Below are 17,851 nucleotides of genomic sequence, written 5' to 3' on the forward strand. Positions count from 1 at the left end.
CATACAGCCAATTAGCACAAAGGAAAATGAATGTTGCTCCTGAATTTGCTGCTTTGCAAACGCCAGCCAATAGCATGTCAAGTAATATATATATATATATATATATCACAAACCTTTTAGTTAAGTTTTAAATGAACTACAGAGCGCTATTTGCAGAACAGACAGAATCCCATAAACATTTGCTACATTCTATCTGGTCTTTCTCAAACCAGATACAATTGTTTATTTTTTATTTTCCCGTTTTATGTGTATTTAAACTTTTGAACTAAAATCAAATTCCTTGCTTGTATGCACAAACTTGGCAAGCAATGCTTCAAACACAGTTGAAGACTTGTTTCATTTAAAAGTCTGACATCTGAAAAGAAAGGTTTCCATTCTTCAAAAATATGACATAATTTGGGTATTTTTTTGTATGGAGAACAACTATTGGTGTCCGTCTGATTTCTCCTATTTCTAACCTCATCAGACCAGTCAGTGACCCCTCGTTCCTAACGGCTGTGGACCCAACGCTTTGATAATCCCTGAATCACTCGGAAGAGGTCAAAGGTTCAGCTTCCTCCTTTTAATTTGCCACCCATCTGTACATATAGCTGGACATACACACGAGCGGTATTGATCTTGTCATGCTCAGCGTAATCCCGCTGGAAATCCTTTCCTACGACGCAGCTGTTGTTTTGGCAACTTTTGGGGGGATTACAGGACAAATACGGGTCAGCGTGCGAGTTGGAGCGCGAGCCTCCTGACTGATCGTTAAACGGTCAGGGTGCAGGTCAGTGGGCACGTCTCCTGTGGCAGGAAATACCACTTGGATTACGGGGTATGGCCGATTGACAGCAGATGTGCCTAACAAGTAGCAGGCCGTGAAGGGTCCTGGAAACGATGAGGGAGTAACGATGGGAAGAAAAGACGGATGGCATCGGGTTTGCACAGAGGCGGAAAATAAAAACTGGACGTAGATGAGTTCCTGGGAGAGGAATTTGGTGTTGATAAAACCTTTTCCGAGTATCTCATCTTGCCCTGCAGCTTTGTGTTACAGTGTGACCCCAATAAAGTCTACCTCCTGCTCTAATAAAAGAGGTAAATAACTACCCCTCCCTCGCTGTTTATTACCCCCTGGGGCAGTAAAAGACAGCTGTCTGGCCCACTTCAAAACGCCCAGCCTCAACAAGGCCCCATGTGAAAGAAAACTCACACGTTCACATGAACGACTTAAAAAAAATAAATAAAATTACACTGTACGGAGCTCATTGTGTCTCACCCCAAAGGCATGCAGCCAAACTGCCTCAAGAACAACAAAACAAAAAAAAGCTGCAGAAACACCTCAAAGACACAAGGATTTATTCCAAAAGAGTAATGAGAAGCAGAAAACATCTTTGAAAGATTCATATTAGATTTCCCTAAAGTCAAAAATGAATGGCGCACTTCATTCCTCAATGTTAAGTGGAAATTCAACACCGTTTCAGCATGTCTAACAAGGTAACTTCAGGATATCTAAGGAACCCAACACTAATACATGGGATGTTTGTGGTAGAGCAGGTTAGTTTAGGTGCCCGGGGGCCACAGGCTGACTCACGCCGCTCTGTGTCCAATGACTTATGAGCGGAGAGGAGGCCGAGATGTGTGTGCCTTTCTGCATACTTGACTTTTCCTGAGTGTGTGTCACAAAAGTCAAGGCAAGTGATTTGCGATCTGTTTGAAGCGACTATCGGGTTAAGGGTCAAGTGAATTCTGGCTTGGATTGTAAAGAAATGAGAGGCCTCCTCGGAGGAGGAGGAGGAGGAGAAAGATTGATGGATGGAGAGGCGGCGCATTCCCACCACGTCCTCACAGTCGTGCCTTTTATAGGTTGGGCAAACCTTCAAACGGCGCACTGTCTCTCGTGGAGGGAATTCATTCACAAATACGCACACAACCGCTCGAACGGAAACACAACACCGGCAGATGGAAAGCACGCCAGTCTCCAACGGCGGAGACAATCAGACCACCCAGGAAACCCTTTGGCTTCTTGTAAAACATCTGTTTGTACAAGATGATGGCAACATCACACAGCGCCTTGATAAAGGCATGTGCAGATTATACGTGTCATGCAATAGTATAATTACAATATTAAATTCCCTTTTAACATCTTTCTCATGTTACGGACATGATGCACAAACACAAATTAGAGCTAATTATTTCCACAAATAAAAATAAACAAAAAGTGAAGTGCATATGTATTCATCCCCCCGATTTAAGAGAGTAAAGAATCGTGTTTCACTGTAGTCACAAGCTTTTTTGGGTATGTGTTTGAAGAGTTTTTGCTCATTTTTTTATTTACAGAATAACAGTTTCAAGTTTTTTTTACATATTTGTGATTAGATTAAGGTCTGGGCTTTGACTAACACATCAATATTTGTCAATCTAAACCTAAAAGTGACTCTTTTTAAATACAAGCAACACCCAAGTAATTCAAGTAACACCATCTTTGTTTGTAAAACACACTTTGGACTTTTATTATTGTGGTTATACATATACAGTTTAGGTTAGAGGTATTCTGTTGGTTGCTAAAAACCAACCCTAACTCCTAAACCAACATGGCTGCCTTCCATTAAAACCAATGGTGGAAAAACTAAATAAACTCTACTTTTTTTTTTTGTTGCCTTGTGTTTTTTATTTGAGTGAATCCATCGCATACGGCTGTTGATTCAGAGTTTTTCAAAAGTCTCTTAAAATCCCAGTAAAATGCATTACTGCTGTGGTTGTAATGTGACAGAATGAGAAAAAGTTCAACAAGTTCAACACATTTAAAAAATTTGTGCCGTTACTCACACTTCAAAGACAGGAAAGCCATTACTAATGTTGTTCTGGTCCATCTGAAACTTGCAAGCTTGCATTTAGATGCAACAATTAAAATTTTATTGGGGCCACAGTATTCTCAGAGTTTCCATTTTTTTTACTGTCTAATGGGCCACAGGAAAGACATGAGAGAGTGTGGAAGGCATGCAGAAAAGGTCTTGAAAAGATATCTGGAAATGACGAGGCTGGGCACCTTGTTTCCCAGAGTTCGTTCCATCGCTTTAACATCTGCGCAAAGAAACGTTTCACAAGTGGAAAGTAAAATAAAAGTGGAACAGAGATGAGCGCAAAAGAGAAATTAATTTGTAGCCAAAAAGAGGGGTGAGTTATTGCTTCCTTTAAAGTCTACTGCCTGTAATGAAAGATAAATCTCTCAATCAGGCACAAAGGAGGCTAAGTTTCATTCAGACATGTCGCCTTTGTGAGCTCTTCTGTGGGGAATCTCCAAACTGATATCAGCAGTTCGGCAGAAGCACACACACATCCCTCTTCTCCTGCGCAGACAGCCAACCCTCAGTTTACAGGCCGAGCCGATTGAATGAGCTCTTTGTAAAAGTTAAGAGGTAATAACAAATCTGATTACAGACTCTGAACATTAAACTCTGGGCAAGCGGAGGACAGCAGCAGAGCTGGAGGGTGGTGTTTGAAGTCAGAAGGATTGAGGGAAAGACGGAGAGAAAGCATGGGCGAAGCTGAAAAGGGAGAGTGAACGGGTAATTCATCGAGCTTAGATAGTCAAACTACCATTAACTTCTTTACATTTTGCTTTCAAGGAACATCTGGCACATTATTGTTTCTTGGGCGTTTGATTAGATTCAGCACTTTCCCTTCAAGGTAAGAGCTGGTTACTTTAGCTCCCTCCACAGACGCTCCGTCAGACTCGGGTCAGGACTCCGGCTGGACCGCAGCCAAACTTTCATGTTACTTCCAGTCAGAAGAAACACGAGAACAACACTTTGTGCACAACTATTGAACAAGGATTATTTTTCTTGCTCACGAAGTACGGTGCTCTCAGTTCATACAAAATCGTAATAAACCTCAAGTAAGATTGATTGAGAAAGTAAAAGTGAGGTTTTTGCTTTCTAAACAGAATATATGTGGACAATTATTTGGCACCTTTCGTTGTGCAGAATTACTAAATGAGAAACACATTTTCTAATCTGACTTTTTTATATTCATTTGTTCAAATAAGAATTGCAAACAACTCCAAAGTTCCCAATGAAAGTTTCTGACATAAAAAAAAATAAAAATAATAATAATAATAAAATCTGTGAATAACTTAGCCTGGCTTCTTTTCAATAACAGTGATCAACAGTCCATTCATGGACGGTTTCTTGATCTGTTGTTGATCAACTTTTTGTCCAGCAGGACAAAACTCGGATGCATGTGATGAAGGATTGTCCCAGATGAAAATCCCTGTCTTTCTGACTGATGCAGCTTCTTCCTGTACCACTGCTTGAGGAAAGTGTCTCCTAAAAACTGGTTTGTTAATTGATTTCAAGCTCACATTCAGCCTGACCATGAGGTCAAAAGGTCAAACTTGTTCATCATTTACTCGCTAGAATCTGTGACGTTGACAGAAATCTGACATTTATTCATAAAATCAGGTTCAACAATTTCTTCACAGCGAGCAAAATGGTGTGAAATATATTTACGTAGTCTATAAATTGGATTTTGTTGTTTGTTACGTGTGGAAAAACTATCTCATTTTCTTGGTTTTGGAAACGACTTCGTGCAAAAATCTCTGCCACGAACCACAAAAACACACTTTGGATAAAGGAAGTCAATAAATAATTAAAAAATCTTGAAAATCTAAAGAGGGCAAAAACTGACAAGCAACCAAAAAAGACGTAGCTTTATTTGGGAATTTTATGGTGCTGAATGAGATAAAAAGGTTGTCAGGAAGAGAAAAAAACATGTGAATAAATTAATTTATTATTTAAGATTATTAGGTAAAAACACTTGCTTCAATTTCCATCATTTGGCATTTGAAGCAAGACATGCAACAGCTTGTGAACACTTTGTTAGCTCCCCTGTGGCAAGGATTGCAAATTATAAAAGCTTTTCATTGCAGCCAAGAGTCTTTTTGCCCATTTGTCTGCCAGCTAAGGTGAAATTCATGGAATGTTGTTTTAATAAGGGCAAATAATTATGCTCTTCATGTGCAATGAAATGAAAGCCCGACGTTTGATGAATCCACTGTGGTGCTTCACAGCAGGAATTTAGCTTGGAAATCTTTTTCTTTAAGCGCTCCCTGTTCATTTGGGGACATGAAGGACCACTCCAGTGAGTAAAGAGTCTTCCTGAAGGTTTTCTACATTTAAACAGAGGCTTTGTTTTAACTCATTATCAATTCAATGAGCATGAGTCTTGGCATGCCCTACATCTCAACTCCATACCAGCTACTGCTGATAAATGGCTTTTTAGGAATTACACAATGTGCTTTGAGCAACCTAAACACAAAACCTGAGCTCTGCCAAAAAGTTTTCCATATCTTTCTTTTACTTTAAGAGTATTATTGATTCTTATCTGTAAAGACTAGTTAGCTGCTAACAAAGGAACTGATTGTTAGGACATGGTTCATGGAGCCACAGGATTTTAAAAAGGATTCAGTTTGCATCATGAAGCCTTTATACTAAAAATAACTAGAGCCATAGCAAACAAACTGAGCCTCAGTGTCATTCAGCTTAGATATCTTGATGAAGACTCACATTTTATGCGCTTGTTTCTTGCATTGCATAATTTTTAGGCAGTAAATAAGTCCTGCACCACCACAGCTTTGGTAAAAAAATTTATGAATTAATTATGACATTCCTAATATTTTCATGCAGCTCAATATATTTCTAATTAGTACATCAAGTACATCTTTGGGTGTGATGATCAGTATCATGCAAATCGGTTTGAGTGATTTAGAAAAATAAAATGAAGAAATACCCCAGTTACTCCAAAGAGGCTCAATTTAAGAGCTAATTTCCGTGTGCAAGGCAACTCAAACCTGAAGCATTTTCATTGCTGTTTAAGCATGCACAGAGGTTTTGGTCTACACCACATGTGTCAAACTCAAGGCGCCGTGTCATTTTATGTGGCCCCCGCAGCATTTTATAGGCCAACATTGACTTACAATAGGTTTTGAGCACGAATTGACTACAAACTACATCTCCCACAATGCATTCCGATTGTTACCAGCTAACATTACGGCTTCTCGCCACTAGAGAGCAGCAGAGTCACCTCAAGCTGCTTATTGATTTTCCCAGCGAATAAAACTGAGACATCGACAAGCATCAAAACGTCCAGGAAAAGAAACATCGATTTGCAAGTAAGACTGTGAATGAAAATGTGTGTGAGTTGGTGTCAGGGGGGCAGGTCGCGCTAGACGTTATCTTGACCGACTACATAAAAAAATTGGTCCTGTACTATTTTATCTGTGAAATTACAATCATATTAACATCGACTATTTAGTCGCATAAATGCGGTTTAGTTAATATTCACCGTGAATCCAGATCCCATCACAAATTAAGCAGATAAATGCATCTACATTTTTCTCGTAGTGACAAAAACCACCCCAATAACTTTTAATAAATTAAATTAAGCGACTTCACTTAAATTAGCATCACTTCACCCGCTGGGGTCTGAACGCACTTCCTCTTGGTTCCCATCTGCAGAAAAATCTGCGCTAATTCATCAGTCAGTTGGATCTGTCTGATCCAAACAGATCAACTGAACTCTGTGAGTGTTTTACCCTGCGCGGTCCGGTGTGCGCTTTTACCAGGATTATTTATTTATTTATTTAGCGTGGTTTCGCTTCTCCGAAACGGACAGATGTTACGTCTGCAGCTCCTCCAGAACGCCGCTCTCCTGGGTAACGTGCACCAAGAAGGCTCCATTTGTTAAATCCGCTGGATGAGTTACTCCCAGCGGTTTCTAAGTCTTCGCAGCAGCGGAGCCACGTCCGCAGTGGTTGAGCTGCGGACTGCGCATGTTACATGCTAATTAACTTTTGCATCGTCATTTATTTCCTGAAGATAAACTACCGGCTCCTCAAATGGATTAACACAAAGTTGCATTCTCTTTAGTTTTCTCTGGTCTGTAATGGAGACTTGAATTTAACACGCCATTTCAACCAAAGGTTTGTGATGCGCTTCCTAACCATTTTTTATTTGTAAGTATTGATTTTATTTTTTAGCCAAGCCTCTGTCTCTGCTAATGACATCTTCAATACATTTTTTGATCCCAGGCTTAGTTTATGGACTGAACAGACAGAAACAGTTACCATTATACATTTTGAACTGTTGATTTTATTTTTGAACCATTTTTTTATTGTAAAGTGATTTTATTTTTGAACCATTTTTTATTTTAAAGTGTTGATTTTATTTTTAAACCTTTTTTTAATTGTAAAGTGTTGATTTTATTTTTGAACCATTTTTTTAATTGTAAAGTGTTGATGTTATTTTTGAAACCTTATTTATTTAGAAGTGTTGATTTTATTTTTGAACCATTTTTTAATTTTGAAGTGTTGATTTTATTTTTAAACCATTTTTTAAATTGTAAAGTGTTGATTTTATTTTTGAACCATTTTTTAATTTTGAAGTGTTGATTTTATTTTTGAACCATTTTTTTAATTGTAAAGTGTTGATGTTATTTTTGAAACCTTATTTATTTAGAAGTGTTGATTTTATTTTTGAACCATTTTTTAATTTTGAAGTGTTGATTTTATTTTTGAACCATTTTTTTAATTGTAAAGTGTTGATGTTATTTTTGAAACCTTATTTATTTAGAAGTGTTGATTTTATTTTTGAACCATTTTTTAATTTTGAAGTGTTGATTTTATTTTTGAACCATTTTTTTAATTGTAAAGTGTTGATGTTATTTTTGAAACCTTATTTATTTAGAAGTGTTGATTTTATTTTTGAACCATTTTTTAATTTTGAAGTGTTGATTTTATTTTTGAACCATTTTTTTAATTGTAAAGTGTTGATGTTATTTTTGAAACCTTATTTATTTAGAAGTGTTGATTTTATTTTTGAACCATTTTTTAATTTTGAAGTGTTGATTTTATTTTTGAACCATTTTTTTTAATTGTAAAGTGTTGATTGTCTGAAAGACCTTACACATGAATTGCCCCATATGGGGTTTGAACCGATGACCTCAGCATTACCAGCATGGTGCTCTAACCTGCTGAGCTAACTCACCTACCTTGCAAACTGTTGAGTTTCCATGGATTTAAGAAGAACTTACATGATCTGACCACAATGGAGATTTGATAAAAGTGCTTATATTGCAATGTTTTTCAAAACAACATACATAATATTTTATTTTCCAGAGATTTTGTATTTTGAAGTGTTGATATTATTTTTGAACCATTTTTAATTTTCAAGTGATTGTATTTCAGAGATATTTTTTTATTTAACGTCTTAATTTTATTTTTGAACCATCTTTTATTTGTAATTATTGATTTTATTTTTTAGCTATTTAACCAATTCTCTGTAGAACCATTTGTCTCTGCTAATGACATCTTTAATACATTTTTTTGATCCCAGGCTTAGTTTATGGACTGTAATGTGAAATGGGCACACTTATAAGTCTGACAGTTTGTTCACCAAGTTACTGTGCTCTCTGAGAGGATCTGTGGTTTAAGTATTTGACATTGTTCCATGCCAATCGTTGACATTAGTCTCTAACAAAATGTGGATCATCTACCAGGAACACTCCAAAGAGCAAGAGTTTCTGTAGTGTAGTGGTTATCATGTTTGCTTTATGTGCAAAAGGTCTCTGGTTCAAAACCAGACAGAAACAGATTTTGCATGTTCTATTCATCACAGGTGTTTACTAAAGGTCAACAAGGGTTCTGTGGTGTCATGGTCTGTACTCAGAATCCAGGCATCTGAGTGCAAACCTCAGTTGAATTTTTCATGCGTTGCATCTCACATCATCAACTTTGGAACCTCAAACTGAAACAAAGCAAAGAAGTTCAGTTCCTGTAGTGTAGTGGTTATCACGTTTGCTTTACATGCAAAAGGTCTCTGGTTCAAAACCAGACAGAAACAGTTTTTGTAGGTTATGCATCTCTTGGGGTGCAGTGAGACAACAAGAGCCTTCGTCTTTTGTGATGGTTCATTAGCCAATCGACTTCAATGTCGGCTTCTTTGAAATCGAAGCTCCTTTACTTCAATTACCAATTGGCAGTTCTATGGCGTAATGCACATGTGTCAAACTTAAGGCCTGCCGGCCACATGTGGCCCCCGAGCATTTTATAGGCCAATGATTGACTTAAAATAGGTTTTGAGCACGAATTGACTACAAACTACATTTCAACCAAAGGTTTGTAATGCGCTTCCTAACCAGACGCTCCAAAGCGTCCAGTCCATAACTCTTCAACACGCTGTCAGCTCCCGGTCAGAAAGACGCATTTAGTTCAGAGACCATGAGATGATATTCAGAAAGGATTTTTAAAATTAATTAATTAATTGATTTCAGTTGCCTCTGAGACTAAATCTTTGCGTAAATTCTATAATGTCTGCCCATGTGACTTGTTTTTATTATTTGTTTGCTTACCTTTAAACACTGATTTAAATATTGTAATTTTTAAACTGAGCAGTAATTTTACATTCATGAAAACTCAAATGTAATATTTAAAACTGCAATACATAAAATCAGTTATTTAACAATATGAGGTGGTGTTTAATGTATTTTTAACATTGTATTTTTATACATTTATGCTAGAGGTGCCCAAGTCTAGTTTTCCAGAGCTACCATCTGCAACTTTAGATGGATTCCTTCTCTAACACACCTGGACCATTGACTCATTATAAGCCTCTACAGACCTGAATGAGGGAAGTCAACCTTTTGTCTGGGGTGTTTTAGCAGGGATGCACTCCTGATCTGTACCGTCAATGTGGCCCGTTGAGGGTGGCCAATATGCTGAAGTGGCCCTCGATGAAATTGAGTTTGACACCCCTGGTCTACACCATCTTCCCCAAAAAGTAAGATTCAGCTTTTAAAACACTGAAGAACAAAGGCTGCCATAGGAAACACTGAAAAACTGAAAAAGTCTTAAAAGACTTGGCTGCACCAAGTTTATGAATAAAAAAAAGAAAAATCCCATCAAGCTGCCACCACTTTTAAATGTAGCTTAGCATTCTTGTTCTGTATGTTAATATAATAAAAGAAAAAGAACAGAACAGTTTTAACAGTTTTGTCTGTTCAGATTAAGTTTTAAGCTATGCAGACTGGGAATACTTCATAAACCTCAGTGGAGCTTGTTCCATCATAAACTGTCTTCTGTGTGCTAAACTATCCGAGGCAAATGTGGCTTAGGTTAATAAAAAAGAAGAAATGTTTAGGCCATGTCCAAGTCATATCCTGTTTATTGGAATATAGCATCAAATTAATCAGATTTATACACATTCAACCAAATCTTAAAGATTAAGTTACTTGCACAGTTACTCCCAACAACAATGCAATTACATTTAAATAACCATGTAACCAATGAGTAAAGATTTTCCAACCAAGGAAGCACAGCTGATTGCTCTGAGCCGTACAGAAATCCCTCATCCTGACTAAGCATCTGACAGTGGAAGAAACCTCCAGCAGAATCAGAATCAGTACGAGTTGCTGTGACAGAACTCATACGCAGAAATACCCCAGAACCAACCACAGGTCCAGGAACACTTTGTTCGGGAAGGAAAAACTGATTATATAGAGTTGAGGGAATTCAAATCCAAATAGTGGATCCCAAAGAGAAAGTAAATAAAATTATGCAATAAAGTCTTTATTTATTAAATAGTATTTAGATGCACCATCTGTTTGAGTTCTCCAAGAAACTTTATCCCTGATTCTGTCTGATGCAGGTAAGATGATTATAACTCATACCTAGTCTGAAAAACCCCACTTTACACAATCTGAACTTTGTGCCTTTGACAGACCAAGCCATGCTGCGTTCTGGTGTCACTTGACTGGTTGCAGAGGTCTGAGGTTGGGGGAATGAGAGTAGGAGGAAGAATCCCACAGAGCTAACACCTAAATGACTGCACACATAACTGACTGTAAAGCATGTGAGTACATGCAAATTTCCTAAGCTGCTGCACAGAGACTGGCAAAAACAAGAGCTTGTATTTTCTCAAGAAAGTTCATAAACCCTCATGGGAAAAGAAAAACAGGTTAAGTGGACTGTTGAGAAAACAAATAATTATAACACTGAGAGGCGTTAAATGCTGGCATAGTTCCTGTAAAAACTCTCCTGTGTGACTGACAGCTCAGGATCACTTCATGGAAAAAAAAAGGAAAACAGGTTTTTCTTCTTACACCTTACATACCCACACATCACAGCTGCTCTTCTGAACAGATACAATAAGACACACTCCTTTACTACATCCCCTGACACATTTACAAGTATATAATTTATGCTTCATGCTGATTTGATGCTTACCAGTAAAATATACTACAGATATGTAAACTAATACAAGTACATTCAGCAGACATTTTACACTAGAATCATAATACCCAATTTCATCTTAATATTTAACCTCGTTATGGTTTTTAAAAGCTGTTAAGGTTATCAAGTCTGAACTGATGCAAGCTGTTCTATTACATTAGTGCAACTCTGCAAAAGCTCATTTCATACCCAACCTTAAAGGGGTCCTTGTTGTGCTGTTACACAAAGAGTGTGCGTGTGTGCGCGTGTGAGTGTGTGTGTATGTGCACTCTTACCAGGGTTGCACCTTGCTGCAGAGATCTACCAGTGTGTGTTTACAGTGAGTGTTTTTGGTTGCGTGTGAACACCTCAGCATGCAGAGCAACAGTCACTTTGTGCCAAAAATGCAAAGGTGTGTCCCTGAAAAAATAAAACCCTTTTTGTGCCACTTGATGATTTAAGTCTTTATTTTGGGGAAAAAAAACTAAATACTATGAAAAGGAGCAGGAATAGAGCAAGGAAGTAGACACACGAAGAAGACAAAGGCAAAACCGACAAGGATGCTGATGGAAAGCAATGTCGATTAAACACTTAACGTTGGAGGGATGGTGGTGAGACAGAGGTCAGTTTCCCAATAATTGTCATCTTTTCTCCTGCTGGACTCATAAATTTAATGTTGCTGTCACTTCATTAGTCTGCTCCTGCGGACCCCGTCGCACTCTCCGTCCGGCTGCTGGCGGACATCCATCCACACGAGTCTAAGGTTCGATGGCAAGATAGGGAGAGAAGAAAAGAGCCCATTTATTAATAATTGTCTGAATGTGAAAGAACAAATTCAACATTTCGTGAATCCAAGATCAGCTGATCATCATGAGTCGCTGCACCAACATGCAGAAGATTAATTAGCTTTGGATGATCTTTGAAATCTTCAACAAGGGAACATCCCAGCAGGCTAGTAAAGAAGTCATGCTTCTTACTCCTGGATTATTAGATACATCAGTTACAACGCAGCGCCATCAAGTGGTTATGAGCTGAAATGTTTTATAGAGGAGATTCGCTTGTTATCTCTTCGTTTTGAGAAAGTCCTTTTTTTAACCTTTAACACTTAATGAGCTTTTCCAAAAATGTCTCACCCAACTACAACATTTTTGTTCAGATTTTGAACCCAACTATAAAACACCTTTAAAAGAACAATTATATGTAATATATATTATATACACAAAACAATATTGTGAGAAACTACAAGGTAAAAACTGAATGTATGTAATTAAAATGAACAGATCAATAACTATTCCATCAATATTCAAAAGAACTGTGTGTTGCAGCAGAAAATAAGCACATGTGAAGCACATTCAGCTGATGGCAACATGTAAAACAATTTGATTACCAAAAAAACATCTGAAGAAATATGAATAAAACCCAACTGCATTTAGTTTTTATTTAGATGATTTAAAGTGCGTCAATATGCGTTTCCATCACAGCAACACATCCTATTGACAACCCATGACAGTGGTTTGTACAAACTTAAACAGAATTTATTCTTTATATAAAACCAAAGACTTGACAATTTAAAGGAAACCAATATCACTGTAATAAAGGACAGAAACTGCTTCAAACCTTTTCAATAGCAGTTAGTAAACGGCGCAACACTGCCCTCTGCTGTTTAAACGTTTCATGCACGCTGACAAACCTTCAAGTTGCATGGGCCACATTAGAAAAGACTTTTAAGACTTTTACAGTTCCATCATTCATGACTTCTTAAGGAAAATTATTTTTGCAGACTCAACCATGTTAGGCAGGATGGTCAGCCGATTAAAATATGTGATGCAGACGCTTCATAAAATCCGTAATTTTATTTAAAGGACGCTTTATTTCTGAAAAGAGAAAACTGAAGGAGTTACATTCGTATATGAATCCATAACAGTTAAATTTCATGAAAGGTTTATAATGCTTTTTTTTTTTAAATCAACATAAAACTTCAAGTTTAATAATCAATACTGTAAAGAAATTTACATTCAGGGGGAAATACATTCTGTGTGCACATCTTAACTTCACGTTTTTTTTTTAACTATTCAATGCATTTTCTTACCCTGCAGATGGCGCTGTAACATAGAAGGAGATACACTCTCCAGGAGGAGCAAAACAACAGGATACAATACTCACGGGAGCCGTCAGAAATGTCAGGACACTTTGTCACATAAATAGCCTATAATAAATGTTTATCATTTCCTTGAGAATTAAATATCCATCATGTGTTAGAAGTTTTTAAACACATCTGGATTTAAATGGAGCCTCGAGTTAAGCTGTGGCTCTGAGGGGAAATGTTTGCCAGAAAAAGGAGGAATGAACTCAAAGTGGGCCACCTTTGATCTGTCATCTTGGAAAATGCCACAGTAACATAAGATGACTTATGTGGCCTGAAACTGGCTGTTGTCTCACCACTTTCTCAGAACCATTCAGCTTCTCTCTTACTCCTCTCTCTCAGCTCAGCTGATGAGGAAAACTTTATCAAGCTGTCACTTCAACCAAAAGGTCAACTTTGACCAGCTGTGCTCTTCTGGCTCTGGGTTTTGAAAGCTGTGGCTGCAGCGTTTCCCAACCCTGGTCCCCAGAGGCATACTGCTGCCCTGCAAGTTTTAGGTGTTTCCCTTCTTCAGCACACCTGATTTTAATTCATGGCTAATTAACAGGTTTCTACTGAAATGCAATCATGTGAATCAGGTGTGATAAAGAAGAAAGAAAAAAAAACACATCTGGACATGCGGGGCAGAATGCCAACAAGGAAACACTGTCAGATTCATCCTTTGGATCAATCTGGAACCAAAATACAAATGTAATAAAAACAGACCTATCTGCTAAAGGCTGCCACCAAGAGAGTGATCAAAGCAAACAAAAATGGCCAAGCTTATGCAAGCAGAACATCTTGAGTTTTAGAAAGCAAGTGGCCAGATGCTATGGTGACTATGGTTGTCACAGTTCAGACCTGGAGGGCCAGCGTCCTTTCCTGGCTTTTAAACTATAAGATAAGACCATGTATTAAAGGCAGATGGAAATCAAAATAGCTCATTTCATTATGACTGCATATGAAACCATTAACACTGAAATCTTCCAGGAAATCATTTATTTGACTCTATAGTCCAAGCAAATGCACTAATATACAATATTATGTATATCAGACTATTGGAGTGGGTGCCCCAAATGTATGCGCTCATGCTCCTGTGGTGGTCATCGCTCACGGCCACAAAGCCACATATCCAGTTTGTATTTATTTTTATAAAAGCGACAAGAATGAATCTAGTTTGTTGTCATTTTTCAGCAGGAAATGGACTGCTAGAGGTAACAACATTCATATATTTCTGCTGATCATAAAATGTTGCTTTCAAGTCAGAATAATAATAATAACAATAATAATAATAATAATAATTAATAAAAGTTCCTTTTATTATTATTTTTATTTCTGTAAGACAACACGGAACGGAATAGAACTTTCTTTGAGTTGGTAAAATATAATGTGTTTTTCACTATCAAGCCTCTATAAACTTTATATGGGCAGGAACTTGATTTTGGGCAAATGTCATGCCTTTAATAATAAAACCAAAACAAACGGAACCAATTAGTCAGAGGAATAAGCTGAGCTCTCGAAAACAGTGAGTGGGAAAGAGGGAGAGAGAGAGAGAGATGTGTGTGTGTGTGTGTGTGTGCGTGTGTGTGTGTGTGTGGAGGCTGAAAGTTTGTCAGTAGGAACCAGAACCAGGCGCTCAGAGAGGAGTGGATGTATGTGGACGGATGGAGCGACGGGAGGTGTGAGAATAAATGCGCTCTTTCATTTCCAGCAGAGAAACCCGAAAGACAACACATTCATGCGGACTCCGGCCCCGCGGGATTGAACAGCGAGAGTGGATCATGGATAGGAAGTCATCGGGAGAAGCAGACGCGTCGGTTCTGCTCCAAGTTTGAGCTGGAACAGTTTGGTCTTCAAAGACGCGCTGCGGGGTCCGGAGGGATGACGCTCACCGCCGCTGATTGATCGTTGAAGGTGTTGCACATTTGTTAAGGCTCACTGACTCTGAACTTTAGTCGGACGGGACAGGTGCACTCGCTCAATCTTTATTTCTTTCTCTTTTTTTTTTCCTCCAGACTTGAAATATTAACAACTAAGACAAAAACAAAATCGCAAACAAGAATATCTTCATTGTATTTCTATCTTTAACAACCCGATAATTAGTCCGCAAATGAACCTGAGTCGAAATTTGGCGCTAACATGCAGAACTTTGTGAGTGGATTTGACGCATCTCCAGTGGAAAGAGAAAGCTGACTATGTGGTGGATACAGAAGCGCTGCAGCAGCCCGGGGGAGACCGCTTTGTAAACAGAAGAGGAAAAAGAGGAGGAAGAAGTAGAAAAAAGAAAAACCGTACTAAAGGGACTGCTTTCATTCGGGGCTTATAAATGGAGCTGCGCAAATACCTGTTGTGCCTGGAGTTTATTCTCCTTCTGAAAGGTAGGAGTTTCTCTCTGGGGTTTTGTGACATGCACATAATTACGATTTTTATATTTCTAAAGAATTTTCTTGAGGATGACCAAATGATGATTTATTTAAGCTGCCAGTGCCTTTTAGTAAATTAGGGTATCATCATTTCAATATATATTTCAGTAATTTATTCAAAGAAACATGTCACATAGTGATATATTTATTAACCTCCAGGTGGGTAAATTGCAAAATGTAAATGATGAAGGTGTTGACTATTAGAGAATAATATAAATTGAAAGTTGAGTGGAAGGAAAAAGTCGTTTTGAGAATTTTAGGACAGATGTTACGTCTGGACTGGAGTGGGAGTCAGACTCTATAAGCCACCACACATCTTTTGGGGTACAAATTAAATTTCACTCCTGAATCAGAGCTGATGCAAGAAGAGTTTTACTGAGGAGGAAAAGGAGCGTCCATTTGCTCAGTGGTCCAAAACCTCCTCTTTTCAGCTTTAATACATTTGGATCCCATCTGGATGTAAAGGTCACAGGTTCTAGAGGAAGAGAGGAGAGGCACAAAATCAGAGCTGCTGGAAGTCCAGCAGGAAGTCTCCACTCAAGTCCAAAGTCAGATCAGCTTCATAACCTTTAGCTCAGTCTTTCTCAAACTGTGGTTCCCGGACTGGTGGTCCGCGGGGTACTGCATGTAAACGAAAGCTTACTTGCAGTACCCCTATCAGAGGAAGCTCAGCTGCTGGGTGTTGATGTGTCAGACACTCAGTGTCACTCAGTGTCTGACACATCAACACCCAGCAGCAGCTACAGCTAAACTTCCTCTGATCTCTGGTGGATTCCATTAGGAATCTCTATTATTGTCTGCAGTCACAGACAATAAAATGTGGAACCTCATTTGTGACTCTGCTGTGTCTGTGTCAAAAGCCTGAACATGAGCCTCCACTACCACATGAACAAGTCAGAGAAATAACAGTGACTTTCTAAGACACTTTGCTGCTTTTTGAAGAACAGCTACAAATTACTTGAAGGCAACAAAATTCATCATGTTTAACGAAAAATGCAACAATCGTGAATCATTTAAAGAGTTGTTGGTGGCTCTATGATGGCTGAAATGGGTCACCAAATCAATTTATGCTCAGTGCTTCATAACATCTGGAACTGAAGTTCGTAAAGAAAAGATAAGAGGCTGACCGTACTGATGGTCATTAACAGACAACCCGTGCCAATATCAGTGTCACACATGCCTCCCAGAGAGCCTCTGATCTTTCTTTTCTGTGCCAGTGAACCACAAAGCAGACATTCCTCACATGGTTAATCATGGAAGAGAGCAGGCATGTGCAGAAAAACACCTGGACACACTCCATGTGTCCGATAGATCAAACATGCAAGGAAGCGAACGCCAGCCATCAAATTGTTTCTGGTTCAGAGTTTAATCTTTGGGATATAGTTTATTTCGCCCTGCAACTTTGAGATGTGTCCTTGGTCCAACACTGCATCAAATGGCTGAATCACTTCCTCAGGATGCAGTCAGGTTCTCCACAGTCCTGCTAATTACCTGATTATTTGATTCAGGTGTGTTGAAACATCTAAAAGTTGCAGGACACCGGCCCCCGAAGGACTAGATTCGAGACATTATCGCTGCAAGGATTTATGTTTGTCCAAAAATGTTGCAGTTTCATCTCCTCTTACAACTAACGCGGAGAGGCCGCGAGACACGGCCTCTCCGGTCATATCAGCAGCTCCCATCTCTGAGACGTGAAGCCTGAAGTTCCTGTAATGAGGGTCTTGTGGCGTGTTCGTTTTCACCATGAAGCGTGAACGTCAGCCGCCCTCCGCTGCTCGCGATTGCTGCAGCGGGGCAGTCTAGCACACCTCATTGAAGTGATCCTGCTCAGCAGAAAGAACGCGAAGAAAAAGCCCATTGTTGTCTGCCTCGAGAAGTGTGCGATTGTGGTTCTGATAAGTGGTGGGTGAGCTGCTGTATTGCGCCACGCTTCCACGAAGCAGAGTAAGATCAACAGGCTGATTTTTCTTTTGTTTTTGTTAACTTTGCAAAGAGCTAATCCTCTGGATGCGGCAAGTGCTGAGCGTGTTGTGACGTTAACCTGTAAGATTAAAACGTTGG

General features: G+C 38.7%; 1 protein-coding gene and 2 non-coding genes across 4 annotated transcripts in view; all 3 read left to right on the forward strand.

Moving 5' to 3' along the window:
- The first annotated feature begins 8,555 nt into the window (after positions 1 to 8,555).
- trnai-uau (transfer RNA isoleucine (anticodon UAU)) lies at positions 8,556 to 8,628 on the forward strand. Its single transcript has one exon. It is a non-coding gene; the product is annotated as a tRNA-Ile (tRNA).
- A 178-nt stretch (positions 8,629 to 8,806) lies between these two features.
- On the forward strand, positions 8,807 to 8,879 carry trnav-uac (transfer RNA valine (anticodon UAC)). The gene has a single exon. It is a non-coding gene; the product is annotated as a tRNA-Val (tRNA).
- Positions 8,880 to 14,970: 6,091 nt separating this feature from the next.
- itga10 (integrin, alpha 10) overlaps positions 14,971 to 17,851 on the forward strand; it is a 33,562-nt gene continuing 30,681 nt past the window's right edge. Inside the window, exons 1-2 of one of the 2 annotated variants that reach the window (XM_014987194.2) lie at positions 14,971 to 15,281; positions 15,383 to 15,745. In XM_014987194.2, the coding sequence (XP_014842680.1) occupies positions 15,694 to 15,745 (52 nt within the window). In that variant the 5' untranslated portion in view covers positions 14,971 to 15,281; positions 15,383 to 15,693. Of the gene's footprint in view, positions 15,746 to 17,851 lie in introns of both variants that reach the window. The other variant, XM_014987193.2, reaches the window with a different exon arrangement.

The sequence above is a fragment of the Poecilia mexicana genome, unplaced genomic scaffold (assembly GCF_051168715.1).
Source record: "Poecilia mexicana isolate PSO_F unplaced genomic scaffold, ASM5116871v1 scaffold_16, whole genome shotgun sequence".
Classification (NCBI taxonomy): Eukaryota; Metazoa; Chordata; class Actinopteri; order Cyprinodontiformes; family Poeciliidae; genus Poecilia; species Poecilia mexicana.